Genomic DNA, 18,425 nt, shown 5'->3' with positions numbered 1-18,425 from the left:
GCTGGATACAGTCATGGGTGTGTTTTGTTTGGCCTGCAAAATACTGAAATTTTTATTTAGCTGTTTGCCTTAAAGGCTAAGCACAGTTGTGTAAGTTGTTCACTGCACAAGAGCACCCACTTGGAATGGACAAATGAGGGCTGAAATCCAGCCATATTTTATTCACTATGCTATGACCCATGGCTCAGGGCTGATGCCGCCCAGAGAGGGCACCTTTATCTGTTTGCACAAAGGCACTGTATTGGCCAGCAGTGTCCCTGGTTGTTGACATTTCAAAGTTGGGAGAATTTATATTAAAGTCTAGGTTATTAGATTTTCTTGGCAAAACCCTGAGCAGCACTTCCCCCTTGAGAGCCAGCCTGCCCTCTCAGTTCACCGTGGCATGCTGCGTGCTGTATGTCACCTGGCTGTCCCCTCCACGTATTTTCTCCTGCTGCTCATGCACTGGCCCAGGTGGGGCACAGGTGGGTGGTTTTCCTTAAGGGTCTGCTGGAGGTTGTCCACACTGAAACTACTGAGAACCCGCCCCTGGGGATGGCTGCTTCTGAGTGGAGCTCATGGGCCCCCGCCTCACCTCTCCCCGCCTTCTCCCCTCCTTTCCAGGGAATCCTCCGCACAGGCCTGGAGGAGGTGAAGCAGTTCTTTACCCTCAATGGCTCCTGCCGCCTGCCACTGAGCCCCAGCCTGCTGGTTAAGGGCATTGTGCCCAGGGTGAGTGACTGGTGGGTTTGGGGTTCTCAGAGTGGGAGGGGAGGGCTCAGTGCAGGTGCGGTCCTCACTGTCCTGGTTATTGAGAGACAGGAGGGAGAAAGGCATATTTTTGGCCTCTTCCCATCCCTAATGTGTACGGACTTTGCCTGACAGCTTGCAGGGTAGAGGAATTGGGTTGGAGGCTGGGCAGGTGTCTTTCCCTGGTGATGTTGGGGATGAAGCCAGGGATGGTGCTGATGGTGGCAGCTGTCATGTGTCATTTATTGAGCATCCTCTGCGCTTGGCACTGTTCCAAGTGCTTTACGTTAGTTGTTGCATTTCATTCTCACAACTCTTAGGAATTCGGTTCTGTTGTGAGCCCCATTTTACAGAGGAGTAAACTGAGGTGTAGATGGGACATGTGACTTACCACAGGTCCCACAGCTAGAGAGTTGTGTGCAGAGTGAACTGAGGGCATGAGAGATCAGGTGCTAGAGCTGAATTCATAACAAACTGAACAGGGAAGATAACGAGAGAGAAGGAAGGAATTTGGATTCCTGAGAAATCGGGAAGAAACAGTGAGCAGGCCGTGGGTGGACCAGCAGCAGGAGGGTAGGCAGCATTTTGGTTCAAAGTGGAGAGGGCATTTTCCTTCCTGGGCGTAGACCAACCTGACCCACATCGCTACCCTCTCTCCCGTGGCAGGACTGTTCCTATTTCAACTCCAATGCAGTCCCCCTCAAACTTGCCTTCCAAAATGTGGATCCGCTGGGTGAGAACATCCGTGTCATCTTCAAGGTGAGATTACTTTACTCCAGCCTGGTGAGACAATGGGGGTAGACAGAAGGAGGCAGCCCGAGGGTGGCAGAAGTAGCCCTGGGATAGTTCTCTTTCCCTTATTCCGTGCTGCCTTTTTAATACACGAAAGACTATCAGGACAAAAAAGGGTTTAGACTGATTCTGCACGGCCCCAGAGGGCTGAGAACGGAGTGTTAGGTGTAGGGTAGCTACTGACAGTTCAATATACAGAAGTGCTTTCCCGGAGGCAAAGCCATCCCAATGCCGGAATGGGTAAGGTAGTGATCTGCTTGTCCCTGGGGATATTCAAGCAGAGGCTGAATGACCATGTGGCAGGGGTGTTGAAGAGGAATTTAATATATCAGGGGCAGGTTGGAGTAGATGAACCCTAAGGTTCCTCCCAACTCTGGTACGTCCACGACTCTGAGAAGTACATGATGGTCTCAGAGCAGATAATCTAGCGGGGGAAAGAAAATGCACACACGTGACTTTGTGTCTTATATATTTGCGGGTGTGAGTTCTAAATCAAAAGTATCGACATTCAAGTTTAAAAAAGGCCTGATGGTCAGAGGGGCCACATGCAAAAGAGGCACGTGAATTCACTTCAGAGGGGGATGTGGGATGGGGGGAAGAGCCAGACACCACCTGGGCAAACTGACCCACGTTCGACCTGGTGTGAGCTGAGCGGGCAGGTCTGAGGTGCGAGGCAGAACCGGGCAGCCTCTCCCTGTCACTGTAGTTTGGGCCACGGTGGCCCAGCTGGGAGATCTGGGGGCTGAGGGAAACAGTGGGGATCGGTTCTGGTCACTCTCCTCCTCCGTCCAGTGCGGGGACGACCTACGCCAGGACATGCTGACACTGCAGATGATTCGCATCATGAGCAAGATCTGGGTCCAGGAGGGGCTGGACATGCGCATGGTCATCTTCCGCTGTTTCTCCACTGGCCGGGGAAGAGGTCAGTCGGGAGCCAGGGTGAGGGTGGTGGAGGGGACACGGGCAGGCCGAGTGCGTGGAGGGGACCCCTTTGCTTACTGCCCTTCTGCCCACTCCCTGGCATGAGCCGTGCTCCTCCAGGAAATGAAAAGGGCAGGATTCTGTCATTAGAAGCGGTCAAATGGCCTGAGGAAAGAAGGCAGGGGAGAGAGACTTGTAGAACAGACAGACTCGGAGACATAACAACCAAACGTGCTGTGTAGACTTTGGATCCTGATTCAAACAAACCAGCTGTAAAGAAATATTCTTTGAGATGATTAGGGAGAATCTGAATATAGACTGTTAGATTAGATTAAACAATGATTGTTAATTTGTCTGTGACAATGACATGGTGGCTTTGTCTTTGTTAATTACACTTGACATTTTTTTGAGAGAAATGAAGTGTCTGGGATTTGCTCTAAAATGCTCCAGCCGGGGTGGCAGAGGGTGGGGAACCAGGGTCGGGTGGGTGAAAGAGATGAACCAAGCTTAGAAAAATATTGATAATTTTTGAAGCTGGGTGATAGTTACATGTGAATCCATGATGCCATTCTTTTTATTCTTACATATACTTGAAAATTCCTCTAGTAAATGCTAAAAACAAAGGGAGCAGCAGCTGTGACCTGGGGAGACCAAAGAGTCACGGCGTAGAATGTGAAATGTGGGGGAATGACCTTCTTTCTACCATTATCCTTTTCCCGTCCTGATCGGACTTTGTCCAGATGCCTTGGAGCTTAATGTATGGGGAAGCTTCCAGCACAGCCCCGTAGTCCTCTCCCTACCGTCCCCTTCCTTCTGCTCTGGAGCGTGATCCCGATTCCTCCTCTCACAGGGATGGTCGAGATGATCCCCAACGCTGAGACCCTGCGCAAGATCCAGGTGGAGCACGGGGTGACCGGCTCCTTCAAGGACCGGCCCCTGGCCGACTGGCTGCAGAAACACAACCCTGGCGAGGACGAGTATGAGAAGGTAGGATTGGGGCGGGCCACGCCCGACTCTGTGACCATGAGATTGCACGTGCACACGGGAGACAGCTCAGCCGTGTTGGGGGGAAGGACGTGCTCTTTTCTGGGTTGCCTGGTGCTTCCAGATATCTAGGGGTGAGTCAAATGACTCTTGTCAGCTGACCAAGAAGGCCTGCTATTATTGGACGGGGAAATCTTCATTGGGTTCCCCTGGCAGATCGAGTGTGGAAGGAAGGGAGACCAGCTTTTGAGAACCTGCCTGTGTCTCTCCTAATTGTGGATCTTGTTCAATTTCTCTTATGTTATCAGAGGGGTTCAGTAGTACTGTCTAGAACAAGAGTTGGTTGGAAGAGACTTTAGAGATCATTTTAATCCAGCCCCTTCTTTTTATAGGTGTGAATTAAGATTCACTTACTTGTTCCTAGTCGTGGAGCTGGTTTGTGGCAAGGTTGTAACTCGAAGCCAGGATCCAAGTTAGATGTGGGCAGAGATGGTAGAAAAGAGGGCTGACTGGTTCCTGATTAGATTAGATTAAAGCAGATTGAGTTGGTCCTGGGGCTTTACTGGCTGGTGGGGCCTTGGAGGCCTGTTGTGGCCTGTGCCTGGTCCACAGCTTCTCCACTCTAGTCTCTGGGTTAATTCGGTGGGGTGGGAGGGAACAAGTCACAGGAACCACACTCATAAGAGAGTGGCTATACACCAGAATGCTAACTTATATAAATTTAACTTAAGGAGATCCAAATATTATATTGATCAATGCATTTGATCCCCGAGGGGAAACGTGTATGGGCAGCCAAATTATAATCAGAACACTGTTTAGTGAATGTGTAATTAAGTAGATAATCTTCAATGGCCTTAAGTGTTTGCGTTCCCCAAGGTTTAATTCCCGGCCTGCCGTGTTCTCTTTGCCCTTGTCTCGTGCTCTCTTGTTACTGCAGCTACCACCCACACGCCGATGACCTCCCAAGCCGTTCCTCTAGCCCTCTTCTCCCTCTAGCCTTAGACTGATAGCCACCCGCTTGCTGTACTTCTCCACTTGTGCTTCCCCCACACCTCAAACTCAGTGTAGGTAAAACTGAGCTGTCTCCTTTGCCTCTAGAAGCCTTTTTGTGTTCGCTATCAGTAAATGGTGTGACTCTCTATGCAGGCACCCAGGCCAGAGCCATAGTTGTCCTCATGCTTCTGTCTTCCTCATTTTTGCTGTACCAAGTCCTGCTGATTCTTCTCCCCAGTTATCTCTCAAATCTGTCCTCTTCTCTCCATTTTCTTACTAACACTTTTGGTCAGCTGTTTGCTGTCTGTCCCCTGAACCACTGGAATGCCTCTCCGCCATCTATAGCCAGCCTCTGCTTGATTTCAGAGGTGGGTTTTTTAAGTGTAAACCTGTTCATGTCACTTTTTTGCTCTGAGTTCTTCAAAGGCTCCCTATGCCCTAACAGATCAGTGCAGCATCCAGAGCATTGCACACAAGCCTGTTGTAAGCCAGCCCTGCCTGCCCCTGTAGTCTCATCCACTGCACCTTCCCATCTTCTAGGTTTTTTTTTAGACAGGGTCTTGCTCTGTTGCCCGGGCTAGAGTGAAGTGGAATCATTGTAGCTCACAGCAACCTCAAACTCCTGGCCTTAAGGGATCCTCCTGCCTCAGCCTCCCGAGTAACTGGACTACAGGTGCATGCCACCAGGCCTAGCTAATTTTTAAATTTTTTTGTAGAGACAGGGCCTCACTTTGTTGCCCAGGCTGGTCTCTAATTCCTGGGCTCAAGCAATCCTCCTGCCTTAGCCTCCCAAAGTGCTGGGATTACAGGTGTGAGCCACTGTGCCCAGCCCTCATCTTACATTTACTTATGTTCCAGCTTAGGGGGCTACTACTTGCATTTCCTCAGTACCTTAGACAACAGTATTTCCTCTGCCTAGAAAGCTATTTCTTTCCTTCCTTATCCCACAAAACCTACCCACTCTGTGCTGTAAATTTCAAGGCCTTCTTCCCTTGGAGAGAGGGGCAATACTGATTCTTTCCTCCCTACTCCCAGCCCTGTATACTCTTTATACTAATATGTATTTTACAGGCATTAAACACCTACCAGTGCTGGAGTTATGATTACTCCCCTGCCAGTGTAATAAAGGGTCATCATAAATGTGATGGAAGTATGTATAACAAGAATACACACACAGGGAAACTAACTCTGCATGTTAATGTTTAGTCTCAGTCTTTGAAAGGTAGCTTCTTGGCTCTTCTAGACTTTCTGCCTAAATAATGCTGGTTGCTTTTTATGGTGACTTCCAGAAGAAAAGAACTAGAGATATTTCTGTCTTGGCCACCTACTCACAAGAGAGTGTACCCCACATCCTACAAGTGAAACCCCTTGTAGGAGAGCACCCCTTTATACTGTGAGACTTCTTGCCAGTAAGCAGCTAACACCTTGCATAACATACGGAGGTGATAAGAGTGGAGGCATTTACCCACAGGCATACAGCTATTTTCTGAGCCAAAAGAGGATTCATTTAAGGTGGAAAGAGCATCTGTCTGTGGCAGGGAGAGGATCTGATGGAGGTGAAGGTCAAGACTGGGAGTTGATGGGTTATACTCCTTATTGAGTGGTTTCATTCATATATTTTTCTTTCTTAGAAATAGTCTTTTTCTTCCAGAAGGTGAATTCTGTGATTTTTTTTTCTTTTTATTATTTCTTTCTTCACTTACTTTCAAACTTTCCATTCTTAGTTTCCAGTGGATTAGTCATCAGGTTGTAACTTGACAAGGAGCTGGGGGTAGGGGGTGTGTGTATAGCTCATTTTGCAGTAGGTTTTGTGGAACAGCCAAGAAGCTGTTGGGCTAGAAGATCCCTAAACCCTGTGGGACCAAAAAGACCAGGAAGCACTGAGTGAACTGGGAAGGTCTGGAAAGATGTGGGATCAAGGAAGGTCCTTGAAGGATGGGTGGAAATTTGGGGAGGGAGGCAGAGAGGATGGGCATTCTAGATCTGGCAGTCTTTCTCTCACTCCCAATTTTGTACATTCCTAGTTGGCTGTGATGGCTATTGCCCTCTGCTGATAAGTCTTTCTTGAGTTCTTGGGAATTCTACTAACCTCAAGAGGAGGATTTAGAAGGCAAGGGGTGTCCATCTGCTGATTCCATGTATTTTTGCTTCCTGGAAAGATAAGAGGACAGACGTTGACCAGACAGAGTAAAATGGATCCAACCCCTCACTACTCCCCTTCTGCTTTAAACTCAAAAATATCTCTAACACATCTTACCAACTAGAGATGTCTGATTTTCAAGTGTAAAACACTCTCTAGAAGTGTTAAGCTGCCTCAGCTCTTCTTCAGGGTGCAGTGGCTTTAATTAGACTAGCATTTAGCTGTTATCAAGAGCTCTGGGAATGGGAGTTTTATTTTGGGGCAGGAAGAAGGAGAATAGAGGCCGAGCGTGGTGGCTCACACCTATAATCCTAGCACTCTGGGAGGCCGAGATGGGCAGATGATTTGAGCTCAGGAGTTCGAGACCAACCTCAGCAAGAGTGAGACCCTATCTCTACTAAAAATAGAAAAAAAATTAGCCAGGAAACTAAAAATAGAGAAAATTAGCCAGGTGTGGTGGCACATACCTATAGTCCCAGCTACTCAGGAGGCTGAGGCAGAAGGATCACTTGAGCCCAGAAGTTTGAGGTTGCTGTGATTGTGAGCTAGGTTGATGCCATGGCACTCTAGCCCGGGCAACAGAGCAAGTCTCTGTCTTAAAAAAAAGGAGAATAGAATTCTGAGCGGGGTCAGGAAGGGATCCTTCAGTTGGCTGCCTCAGTGACTGTACTTGAGTTAAGATCATCACAGCCTGTTGGGAAAGTTGTAAATGTCAGTCTTCCTGCCTGTTAAGGTCTCCCCAGTCTGCACTGGCCAGGTGTGGGTGCTCGGACCAGCCCACTGTCTTTCCAGTTTCCCTGGCAGAGAGAACGTATGGGAGAAGAGAACAGTCAGATGAAGTGGTGGAGATACACATAAAAAACCTTCCCTTTTCTTCTATTCCATAAGATACGAGAGCCGCGGCCGTGTGTCAGTGTGCACATTATTACGTGATGAAGGATGAACAGGCAGGTGGAAGGTGCTGTTGGGGTTCACACAAGAGAGAGAGGCCAGGGCTGGCTGAATCCTGTCTGGCTGTGGCCCCTGGAGTCCCTCTAAGCCAGCTTTGTGTCCCCTCCTCCCATCTCCCCTGACCCCTCCCAGGCTGTGGAGAACTTCATCTACTCCTGTGCTGGCTGCTGCGTAGCCACGTACGTCCTGGGCATCTGTGACCGACATAATGACAACATCATGCTGAAGACCACTGGTCACATGTTCCACATCGATTTTGGCCGCTTCCTGGGTCACGCCCAGATGTTTGGCAACATCAAGCGGTAATGATCCCCCGAAGCCAGGATGTGCGTGGAGGGCAGGGAGGGGAGCAGAAATGGCTCAGAGCTGGGCCTGAGAGCACGGTCCCTGGGCCGAGCAGCTGTGGAGGAGAGAAGACCGATAAAGAGGTCAAGTCCTTGCAAAAGAAGGTGGAGACCAGCTGTCCTCCCTCCCTACTGAGGACCGAGTGAAGGGACATGAGCCCAAACTGCAGCAAAAGGGAATGCAATTGGATATCCAGGCAAAAATATTGCTAGCTCACAGATAAGGAACCAATGAAGGATATGGAGTATCTGTCTCTGGGGATCTTTTAAAAGTAAGGTAGGATAAAAAAAGAGAAAAGTTAGAGCCCGTCTATCCAGGTCCATACGCATGGTGAGGGGTGAGGGAAGCCACCCCCGATGCAGCCCACGAGGTGGACTTCCTCCTCCAGCTGACCTTTACCTGTATGTCCCCTGGCCCAGGGACCGTGCCCCCTTTGTCTTCACCTCGGACATGGCGTATGTCATCAACGGGGGTGACAAGCCTTCCAGCCGCTTCCATGATTTTGTTGACCTTTGCTGCCAAGCCTACAACCTCATTCGCAAGCACACCCACCTCTTCCTCAACCTTCTGGGCCTGGTGAGGAGCTCATCCCCTTCGGAACACCTCCTTCTTACTGTCTGACACCACCTTTAACACTTGCTTCAAAGGATTTCTGGAGATTCACTTCTCTGAGCCCCAACTGAATACCTGCCTGACCTAGATAAAGGCAGGGACCCAGTATACCTGGGGACGATGGTATCTATGCAGGTATCTGACTCCCTACTGGCCCCTCGATTCCTGTGGCTCTCCAGCCACTGCCCACATCTGGCCAATTCCTGTGGCCCATCCAGCCACTCCGGCCATCTGTCTGTCACCCTCTAGAAGGGTTAGGGAGCCTAGCTGTAGAAAATCTCACCTGAGGGTAGAGAAAAAGCAAGAATTCCCCGTTGTTACAAGCACCCTCTCTCCTTCTTTCCATTCCTAGATGTTGTCCTGTGGGATCCCTGAGCTCTCGGACCTGGAGGACCTCAAGTATGTGTACGATGCCCTGAGGCCTCAGGACACAGAGGCCAACGCCACTACCTACTTCACTAGGTAACACCCTGTGCAGAACAGCACTGCACACCCAGAGCAGTCCCCAAGCTGCCCGATTGGCAGGAGCGGGGCTGGGGAGAGGGGAAAGGCTTAGTTCAGACGGTAGAACCTAGAGTTGACAACATGGATGTATGTCCCAATGTTGCCTCTGATTTAGGTAAATCATTTTGCTTTTCTCAGCTTCAGTTTCCCATCTGCATTTGGGTGCTACGCTTTGTGTGTAGGGATATTGCCACCACTCTTACCTACGTCCTCAGCAGGTCTCAGTCAAAAACTGCCTATGGGCTGTGTATAATATGGCTTCTGTAATAGTTTTTAGCTCTCTTGATCAGGCCCTTCCCCCTTGCCAAAACATAGAAAGTCCATGGTTCAGTTTCTCCTTGTTTGACAGTGTTTTGGGGCATGCTATGTATGGAAGCAAGGACTTGTCTATGTACTAATTCCCACAGTTTTGTCCATGGAAATGATGTCTCCATTATATTTTGCACTTTTTTTGGAACTTAGAGAACTAAATATTCTCTGTTGGGTCTAACACTGGGCCTCTCCTTTTGAATTGAAATCTCTAGATTAAAAAGTGCTTGGTTAGGTTCCATTGTACTAAACCTTGAAATTTAGGTTGACAACAATATTTAGACATTTCCACAGAGTCTGTAATTCCTTCCTACCTTGGTTTGACTATCTTGGCTCAGGTGGGCAGCACTCAGAAGAGGTAAGACCCCAGGATTCACATGAGTACACTGCATGAGATAATTGTGTATCAACCGTGTACTCTATGAGGATATTCCACAGGGAAAATGGTTTGATCTGAGCTGATTGTTAATCTCAGGAATCAGGGAATATTCCTTTGGATACCCCAGTCAAGGTGGTTGGAATTTGGGTTCATGGTTACGTCCTTTTCTTTTTATCCTTCTGTATCAACAGGTTGATTGAGTCCAGCCTGGGCAGTGTAGCCACAAAGCTCAATTTTTTCATCCATAACCTGGCTCAGATGAAGTTCACGGGCTCAGATGACCGGCTGACCCTTTCCTTTGCCCCCCGAACACACACTCTCAAGAGCTCTGGCCGCATCAGTGATGTTTTTCTCTGCCGCCACGAGAAGATCTTCCACCCCAACAAGGGCTATGTAAGTGTCTTCTCCAGTCTGGCCCCCTCTCTTGCTCCCCACTGACCCCAGCTCTTTGGGGTCTGGCTGTGTTTTCAGACCCGCGCGGTGGGCACTGGAGCTGACTGAGCCTCCTGGGCTGCGAGCAGTCCCAGACCACTGCCCTCTCCCTTGCTCAAGTGACCTGCTGGAACCAGGGTGCTGAGCAGGATGGCTCTGCCCTCTGAGTCAAGGGTCCTGTGGAACAGGTGCCAGAAATCTTTGCTTTGAGATTCCTGCATATGTGCTAGCTATCATCGTTGTCTCTCCAAGGAGAGACTCTTGCCCTCTTCCTTCTGGAAAGTGCCCCTGCCCCCAACACACATGCACTTCTGTTCCCTTACCCGCCCCCTTCACGGGGTGCAGAGGGCTCGGCAGGGATTCGCTGAGATTTGGGCCTCTGCAGATATACGTGGTGAAGGTGATACGGGAGAATGCTCACGAGGCCGCTTACATCCAGCGGACGTTTGAGGAGTTCCAGGAATTGCACAATAAGCTGCGGCTGCTCTTCCCGTCTTCACTCCTGCCCAGGTAGCTGCCGCCTTCCCTCTCTGCACAGAGGGATGGGGTAGGGGGAGTTAGTGATGGGGGGACAGGACTGCAGGGGCAGAAAGGACTCAGGCTGAAGGCCTGCCGGCTTTACCGGGCCTGGCGTCGCGTTTGAGAACAAGCGCGCCCCCTGCTGGCCAGGCTGTCCTGACACCCGCGTGCTCTGACTCCAGCCGGGACGCCAAGTCTGGGCCCACCTGCCCGCAGGCAGGTACTCCGGGCCTAAGGTGGGGGCAGTGACTGAATCTGAAGATGTTTCAGGGTGAGTCACACCATTTTTCAAATGAATAAGCAAAATGTGGTGTATACATACAATGGAGAATTATCCAGCATTAAAACGGAAGGAAATTCTGACACATGCTACATCCAACGTGGATAAAGCTTGAGGACATTATGCTAAGTGAACTGTGCCAGTCACCAGAAGACAGAACCTGCATGATGTTACTCACCTGAGTTACCTGGAGTAGCTGAGATGCACAGAGAGCGAAGGCAGCCGCGGAGGCCGGGCCGGGCGGGGAGGGTGCAGAGCTTCGGTTCTGCAAGATGAAAGGCTCCGCAGAGGGCTGGTGACGGCGCGTAACCGTGTGAATGTGGCTGGTGCCACAGAACTGTGCACTTAAAAGTGGTTAAGGTGGTAATATTTATATTATGGGTATTTTAGCACAATTTTTTTAAAAATGATTTTTCCAACGAATGTTTACATTGGGTGAGGACAACTGGGTGCTCCAAAGCTCCCTGCCGCCCGGCGGTTGGGGTCTCCTGTCTGGGGTCCATGGCACTGTGCCGGGCGAGGTGCGGAGCGTGGTCAGCCCCGGGCACCGACGGGCATCCGGGAGGAATCGGGTGGCGACGGTCCCGGGGAAGGGAGGCTGAAGGGGGTCAGGTGGCTGGGAATGCAGATGACACATGACAAAGTCTGTGGCCCCCGTTGTCTCTCCCCGTCTTCCCTCCTGCGTGGCGCTGCCCACCTGCCGCGCCAGCTTCCCCAGTCGCTTCGTGATCGGCCGCTCCCGGGGAGAGGCGGCGGCCGAGCGGCGGAGGGAGGAGTTGAACGGCTACATCTGGCACCTGATCCACGCAGCCCCCGAGGTGGCCGAGGTGGGTGGGCTCCTCTCTGCTCCTGGCTGTGCTGGCCGCTGGGGGGGGGGGGCGGCGGGGGAGGCAGGGGAGCCGGGGAGAGGACTTGGCTCCCCCGGGGCTGCAGGCGTAGTGACCAGCGCTCCGGCCTGCAGGGGACAGGAGGAGGCTGGGTCCGGGGTGGTTCGGCCTCACAGGGTCATGCGCGGAAACACAATCAAACAGCAACGCGAATGGCCCAGGGGCACACGGAGAGACACTGACCGGTGAGATGTGACCCCAGGGTGATCAGAGTGACCGGAACCGAGGAGGGCAAGGGCTTCTGCTTGAGGAAAAGAAGGTTTTTGAGCAGGTTGAATGTGTGTATCCACCTAGATTTTTTTTAAAACAAACTGTGTTATAATGGCCCTACTATAGTCATAGGTAATCCTATTACAAATCACCTGACTCCACTTTCCATGGCCCCTTCCTCTTTGTTCATATACAAGCGTGATTTTTATGGTTTTAGAGTGGTCATAGTTTAAATACAATTCTATATTCTGACTTTTTTCCCTTAACATTTGTAGTAAGCATATGCCATAACTTTAAATATCTGTACCAAATTAGTACATTGACGTGCAGTACCAGAATCTCCCTGAACACTTGCTTTTGGAAAGCTATTGAGAGTATGTCCATTTTTCCCACTATTAATGTTCAAATGGGTGTTTTCACACATTTGGGTTTTTTGGTTTTGTTTTCTTTCCCCCTGTTTAGTTAGGAAACGTTCTCAAGAATGGAATGCAAGGTCTTTGTCCAAGGCTGGCTCATGCAGTTCTCAGTGCTTGAGTTGTGTGTGTGTGTGTGTTGACAGGGGAGGCAGTGGTGGGAAAGAACAGACTGATGTGACCTCGTTTTGTTTTTTCTTTTTAAAAAACCTTTTAGTATGAAAACTTTTAAACAGAAAAGACAAATGATATTATTAGTGCTTATATGTATCCATCACCTAAATGGTTAATGTTTTGCCATATTTGCTTCATCTATTTTTTGTGAAGTGTTTTAAAGTAAATTACAATCATCATGCTATTTGTACTCCTAAATACTCACTATATATCTTGAAAAATAAGGACATATTCTTTTGTAACTACAGTTTTATTATATCATTCAGTCAATAGGCCAAATTCAAAATTATCCTATCATCCCCTGAATTTTTTTATAGTTGGTTTGTTGGAGCCATGATCCAAACAAGAACTGGATAATATTACATTTGGTTGTTATATTTCTTAAGTCTCTTTTAATCTGGAACTGTCCCTTTCCTTTTTGTATCGGAGCATTGTCTTATTGAAGAATGGCCCTGTTCTCTGATTGTGTTCCAGTGTGACTTGATATACACCTTCTTCCACCCTCTGCCTCGGGATGAGAAGGCTGTGGGCACCAGTCCAGCTCCGAAGTCCTCAGGTACAGTACCTTCTCCGAGTCATTCCTGCCAACCCCTCTGAACTAGCCCAAGGCTAACTGTTTCTGCTCCTACCAGTTTCAGTGCTTTCCTTGGCTTGTCTCCTGCTCCTTTTCTTACTGTCTAGGGAATCTGGTTTCCCACTATGGCTCCTTACCTGGCTTCCCCACAGGGTGGATATTCAGGTGGTGATTTCACTCTTAGATTGTATAGACCCATCCCATCCCATCCCAATTCTAAATCACGTTCCAGACCCCTCTTGTGTAGGTCCCCTGAATGTCCGGAACCTGATGTGGAGAGGCTGGGGTAAGGGAGTTTGGAAAGAAATCAGAAAGAGCTGCCTGACACCAGACAGGGGCATGGCTGGCCTCTTGACCTTTCTTGGTTTTCTTTGTCCCTACAGATGGCACATGGGCCCGGCCTGTTGGGAAGGTGGGAGGGGAGGTGAAGCTGTCCATCTCCTACAAAAACAATAAACTCTTCATCATGGTGATGCACATTCGGGGCTTGGTAAGTGTGCGCATGTGCAGCCCTCATTTGGTTTTTATCTTTCTTGTGCTACTTTTTGATTGGTTGCATCTTCTCTGCCCCATGTCATGAGAGTAACCACAAAGATTAACTGAGCATCTGCCATGGACCTACTACCATGCCAGGCCTGTAGTATGACCAGACTTTACAAGGTACAGATTCTTATTAGCTGTGGTCTTAGGCAAGTAACCTAATTACTCTGAGCCTCAGTATAATGGAGACAATGTTAGTGCCTACCTCATAGCGTTGTAATGGGGATTAAATGAGATAATGCAGGTAGATCACGTAACACCATGCCTGGTATTTTTATTATTATAGTAATTAAGGAGAGGTCCAAGGGGCCTATTTCCTGGATATAATGATACGGCAACCACATGACATCCTTTGAGCATCATCAAGGCAGTATATAATCACTAAATTTTTGGTATGGATCCTAAGAACATGGTGAATGGAAGGAGAAGAGGACTTTTATTGAATACTTGCAGTATGCTGCACCCTGTGTTCGGTGTTTAGTGTAGGTTGGGGCAGTGGGACATAGCAAGAGGAGTATGAGCCTTGGAGTCAGAGAGACTTTGATTTCACTCTCATCATTCATTCATTCATTCATTCAACAAATGTTCATCAAGTGCCCACCTTATGCCAGGTACTGATACATCAGCTCTGGATACAGGAGAAAACAAAACAAATCCCTGTCTTCAGGGAGCTTACATTCTAGCTGGAAAAGGCAGACAGACAGACTGATAAAATACATAGCATGTGAGATGGTGGTAAGAATTATGGCATGAGGCAAAGCAGAGGAGAGGAGTGGCAGTTTGCATAGAGTGGTCAGGGAAGGCTCACTGATGAGGAGGTATCTTAGCGAAGATGAAAGGAGGTGGCAGTGAGGGGTGGGAGAGCCGTGTTTGTGCATCTGGGGGAGGATTGTTAGATCCCAAAGCCTGGAGTTGGGAGCCTGCTTTGGGGTGTGTCAGAAACTGCAAGGGACCAATGGCTGAAGCCAATGGAGTACAGGTGAGAGGAGTGGTGATGAGGTTGGAGAGGGCATTGTAGACCAGGGCCTGGACTCACAGTGAGGACTCTGGTTTTTCCCTGAATAAGATGGGTTTTGAGCAGAGGTGTGACATGATCTGAGTTAAGCTTTAAAAGGGTCAGGCTGAGTGAATCACTAGTTGGCCGACCTTGAGCAAGCAACTTTATCTCTCTGACTCATGTCTCCACCTCTTAGGGGTTAAGTGGACCGAATGACAAAATAGACACAGACAGTGGGCATGGAAGGAGGATGCCTGGGGACATGATGGTTCACTCAAAACAAACCACATTATGGGATGCCCTGAGCATTTGGATAAAAAGTATAGACTTGATATATCAACAGGCAATCCAGTTGCTGTTTTTGGAGGACACTAACGTTACCATGGTAGATACTTCTATCAGCATGGCGTGAGCTAGGAAGCAGACAAATAGCTGAGGTGTGTGTTGCAGAAAGCCCAGTGTGGGAGACGATCGTGTGCATCAGGATGTGATCACAGGAATGGCGATAAAGAGACGGATAGAAAGATCTTCATCTTTTTTGGGTTTTACTCTGTTGTAGCAACTGCTGCAGGATGGGAACGACCCTGACCCCTATGTGAAGATTTACCTCCTTCCTGACCCTCAGAAAACCACTAAGAGGAAAACCAAAGTGGCCCGGAAAACCTGCAATCCTACCTACAATGAGATGGTGTGTGGGAAACGGCGGGGTAGTGTGGGGTTTGGCAAACTGGGTGTTTTTGCAGATAAAGTTGTGCTGGAACATGGCCATGCTTACTTAGGTATTGCCTGTGGCTGCTTCCGTGTTGCAATGGCAGAGCTGAGTAGTTGTGACACAGTAAAAATTTTTAGGCTTTGTAAGCCATATAGTCTATCCATCCCATTACCTAAAAATTAGTTTGCCAGCACTTAGGGTTGGGATTCCACAGCTGGGGCCGGGGCCCTGTTCTGGGGGAAGGAAGAGCCCACGGGCCTGTACTGAGAATGAGCAGTGGCTGCAATAAAAAGCCCCACCTGCTTGAACTCTGAGCAAAGCTCAAAGTTCACTGACGCTTGCCTTGATTCTGTTTACCCTCTGCGTCCCTTGGACTCTGCAGGGACAGGGAGATAAAACGGTGATGGCCTCAGCCAGATCAAACCACCACAGACTTTAGCATCTCCCTCTCTCACGTTCCCTCTCTCACCACTCCCCTCTCTTTCCAATCTCTACGCGTGTAGTTGGTGTATGACGGGATCCCCAAGGGGGACCTGCAGCAGCGGGAGCTCCAGCTCAGCGTGCTGAGTGAGCAAGGGTTCTGGGAGAACGTCCTCCTCGGCGAGGTGCACATCCGCCTGCGCGAGCTGGACCTGGCCCAGGAGAAGACTGGCTGGTTTGCGCTGGGATCTCGAAGTCATGGGACCTTGTGAGCCCAGCGGAGCCACTGCCTGGGACCCCAGGCTGGTGGCGGGAGCTGGGGGGAGGACGCTTCCTTTCCTTGTGAAAGGGCAGGGCCCTCGGCAGGCCTTCCCCTTGTCCCGATGGATGTGGCCTCCATGGCAGGAGGCAGGGAGAGGAAAACGCGCTCTGCTGTCCCCCTGCAGACTGAACTCGGGGTGCTTGTAATGAGCAGCCCTTGGAGGCTGTGAGGTTGCAACAAAGTTTTAAGTTTACCTTGTGTCAAGGGAGCAATGCCTGGTTTGGGGTGTGTGTGGGGCCGTATGAAGTAGCATTATGGGGGAGGGTGGGTGGATATCTTTATTTTTATTTTTAAAAAATGAAATAGTAATGTTGTCCTAACTGGGACAGGAAGCCTTGCGAGAAGGGACATACATATGCCTCAGAAGGCAAGAGAGGATGACTGTTTGGACTTTTTGTATGATTAAGGTTCTTATTGGACTTTGCCCTAGGTTTTTTTGTTTTTTGTGTTTAGCTATAGGAATTATTTGGGGAGGGGCCCAGTGAGTCCTCGGTCAGAGCCCTCCCTCTCTAAGGGCAGGTCGAGGAGGGTCAGGGAGGGCTGCCCGTGCTGGACCGAGGCCTGCGCCGCTGGGCCCTTCTGAGTTTGCCTCCAAAGGAGAGCGACGTGATAGATACATGTGTAAGGAAGGGCCTTCCGTGCTGGGGTTCTGCCAAGGACCTGTATTCAGGGACCCATGCTCTTCTGGGGGGAGTTTTCCTCTTGTCTTCCCCTACTTTATTAGGACTTGCCCTGAATACCGCCTCCTACCCCTTCCCCCTCCATTCTCCCGTCCTTCTGGGGGTCGTCTGGTCTCAATGAATACGCTGGGGGTGCTCCCCCATAGGCCTCTCCCTTCCTTTTTCTCTAGGGGGACGAGTTGCTGCCTTGGTCCTTAGATTTAGTTCCACCCAAGGGCATCTTGGCCTTGGGAAGGGAGCCCCTAGGCCGCACGTGCCAGTGTGGCCACCTGCTGTGTAGTTTCTGGAACGCCTTCCCCACCACCCCCACTTCTTCGTGCTGCTTCTCTCCCAAACTCCATTTCTGTCACACTTTTTATAAGACTTTCCCTCGTTCTGTGGGGCCATAGACCTATTTAGTGTGGAGCCAAAGGGATGCCCTGTCTGAAGGAAGGGGGCCTGGGGCCGGAGAATCCATCAGAACGATGTTTTTTTTCCAGTGATTTTCTTTGGTCAGGAGGAAGGCGTGTGAGAGTGGCGGCTGTTCCTCTAGAGCTGAGCTCAGGAGCCAGAAAGGAGAGACTGAGTCTCTTATCTCTTGATATTCTTTGTTCCCCACCAGGTGGATTTTAAATTTGCTCTTTTGTGTTCCACTCCATAGGGTTGTCTTCCTTGAAAAAAAAGAGGGAAGGACTTTGAATTTGATATTAACTTTTTAAACTAGAATTGGCTGGATGTGTCCCGTGATTGGGGAAAGGAATAAAAAGAGGATGTTCCGTAAACTGTCTCCTCCCCCTCCAGCTCCTCCCCAATTCCAAGGATCAGAAACCCCCTTTTTGCTGACTCATTCCATAACTGGAGAAAGAGGCTCCATTGACTGAAGCTACAGGGCATCAAGGAAGTTTAAATTTTTCTTTTAAGTTAAAAATGCCAAGGATAAGGCTGGCTGCTGTGGGAGGGGGTTGTGGAAGTGGGGAACTGGTGGTGAGACTTTTCCAGATGATTGGACCATAGATGGGTTACTGGCTTTTTGCCTGTAGCTCATTTCATTTTGACCCTCTACGCTCCTGATTTAAAGAGATCTGTGTACTGTTTACTTCCCACTTCCCAGACTCCCTTGTATCTCCTACTTTCTCTGGAATTGTATTTTCTAATAAATGACATTTGAGAAAAAAAGGAAACTGTCATTTTATTTTTTTAAAAAAATTTTTATTTCCAAATATTAAGGGAGTACAAATGTTTTTGTTACATGGATACACAGTATAATGCTGAAGTTGGGGCTTTCAGTGTGCCCGTCACCTGGACAGTGCTCACTGTACCCAATAGGTAAGTTTTTATCCCTCACCCCCTCCCATCCTTCTCCCTTCTTAGTTTCCAATGTCCTTTATGTCTCTTTGTGCCTGTGTGCACCATCATTTAGCTCCCACTTATTAGTGAGAACACGTGGTGTTTATTTTTCCATTCCTGAGATACTTCACTTAGGATAATGGACTCCAGTTCCATCCAAGTTGCTGCAGAAACTATCACTTTAAAGATTGGTTGAGCTTTGCGCAGTAGCACTCTTGTAGCCAATGAGGTTTATCCAAGGCGAGATGATTGCTAATTGAAAGAATGGCTGATGCTTAAA

The 18,425-nt window shown here is 49.3% G+C and overlaps 1 protein-coding gene across 3 annotated transcripts in view; it reads left to right on the top strand.

The window, feature by feature from the left end:
- The window catches only part of PIK3C2B (phosphatidylinositol-4-phosphate 3-kinase catalytic subunit type 2 beta), a 60,550-nt gene extending 42,576 nt beyond the window's left edge, over window positions 1-17,974 (top strand). For all 3 annotated transcript variants that reach the window (XM_045536044.1, XM_045536043.1, XM_045536045.1), the window contains 14 exons: window positions 604-711; window positions 1,396-1,488; window positions 2,314-2,443; window positions 3,293-3,429; window positions 7,643-7,812; window positions 8,275-8,431; window positions 8,820-8,929; window positions 9,851-10,052; window positions 10,477-10,601; window positions 11,600-11,717; window positions 13,049-13,130; window positions 13,532-13,638; window positions 15,245-15,373; window positions 15,901-17,974. In XM_045536044.1, the coding sequence (XP_045392000.1) occupies window positions 604-711; window positions 1,396-1,488; window positions 2,314-2,443; window positions 3,293-3,429; window positions 7,643-7,812; window positions 8,275-8,431; window positions 8,820-8,929; window positions 9,851-10,052; window positions 10,477-10,601; window positions 11,600-11,717; window positions 13,049-13,130; window positions 13,532-13,638; window positions 15,245-15,373; window positions 15,901-16,089 (1,857 nt within the window). In that variant the 3' untranslated portion in view covers window positions 16,090-17,974. The remainder of the gene's footprint in view (window positions 1-603; window positions 712-1,395; window positions 1,489-2,313; window positions 2,444-3,292; window positions 3,430-7,642; window positions 7,813-8,274; window positions 8,432-8,819; window positions 8,930-9,850; window positions 10,053-10,476; window positions 10,602-11,599; window positions 11,718-13,048; window positions 13,131-13,531; window positions 13,639-15,244; window positions 15,374-15,900) is intronic.
- The last annotated feature ends 451 nt before the right edge of the window (window positions 17,975-18,425 follow it).

The sequence above is a fragment of the Lemur catta genome, chromosome 23 (assembly GCF_020740605.2).
Source record: "Lemur catta isolate mLemCat1 chromosome 23, mLemCat1.pri, whole genome shotgun sequence".
Lineage (NCBI taxonomy): Eukaryota > Metazoa > Chordata > Mammalia > Primates > Lemuridae > Lemur > Lemur catta.
This window is presented reverse-complemented; position numbering and strand designations above follow the sequence as displayed.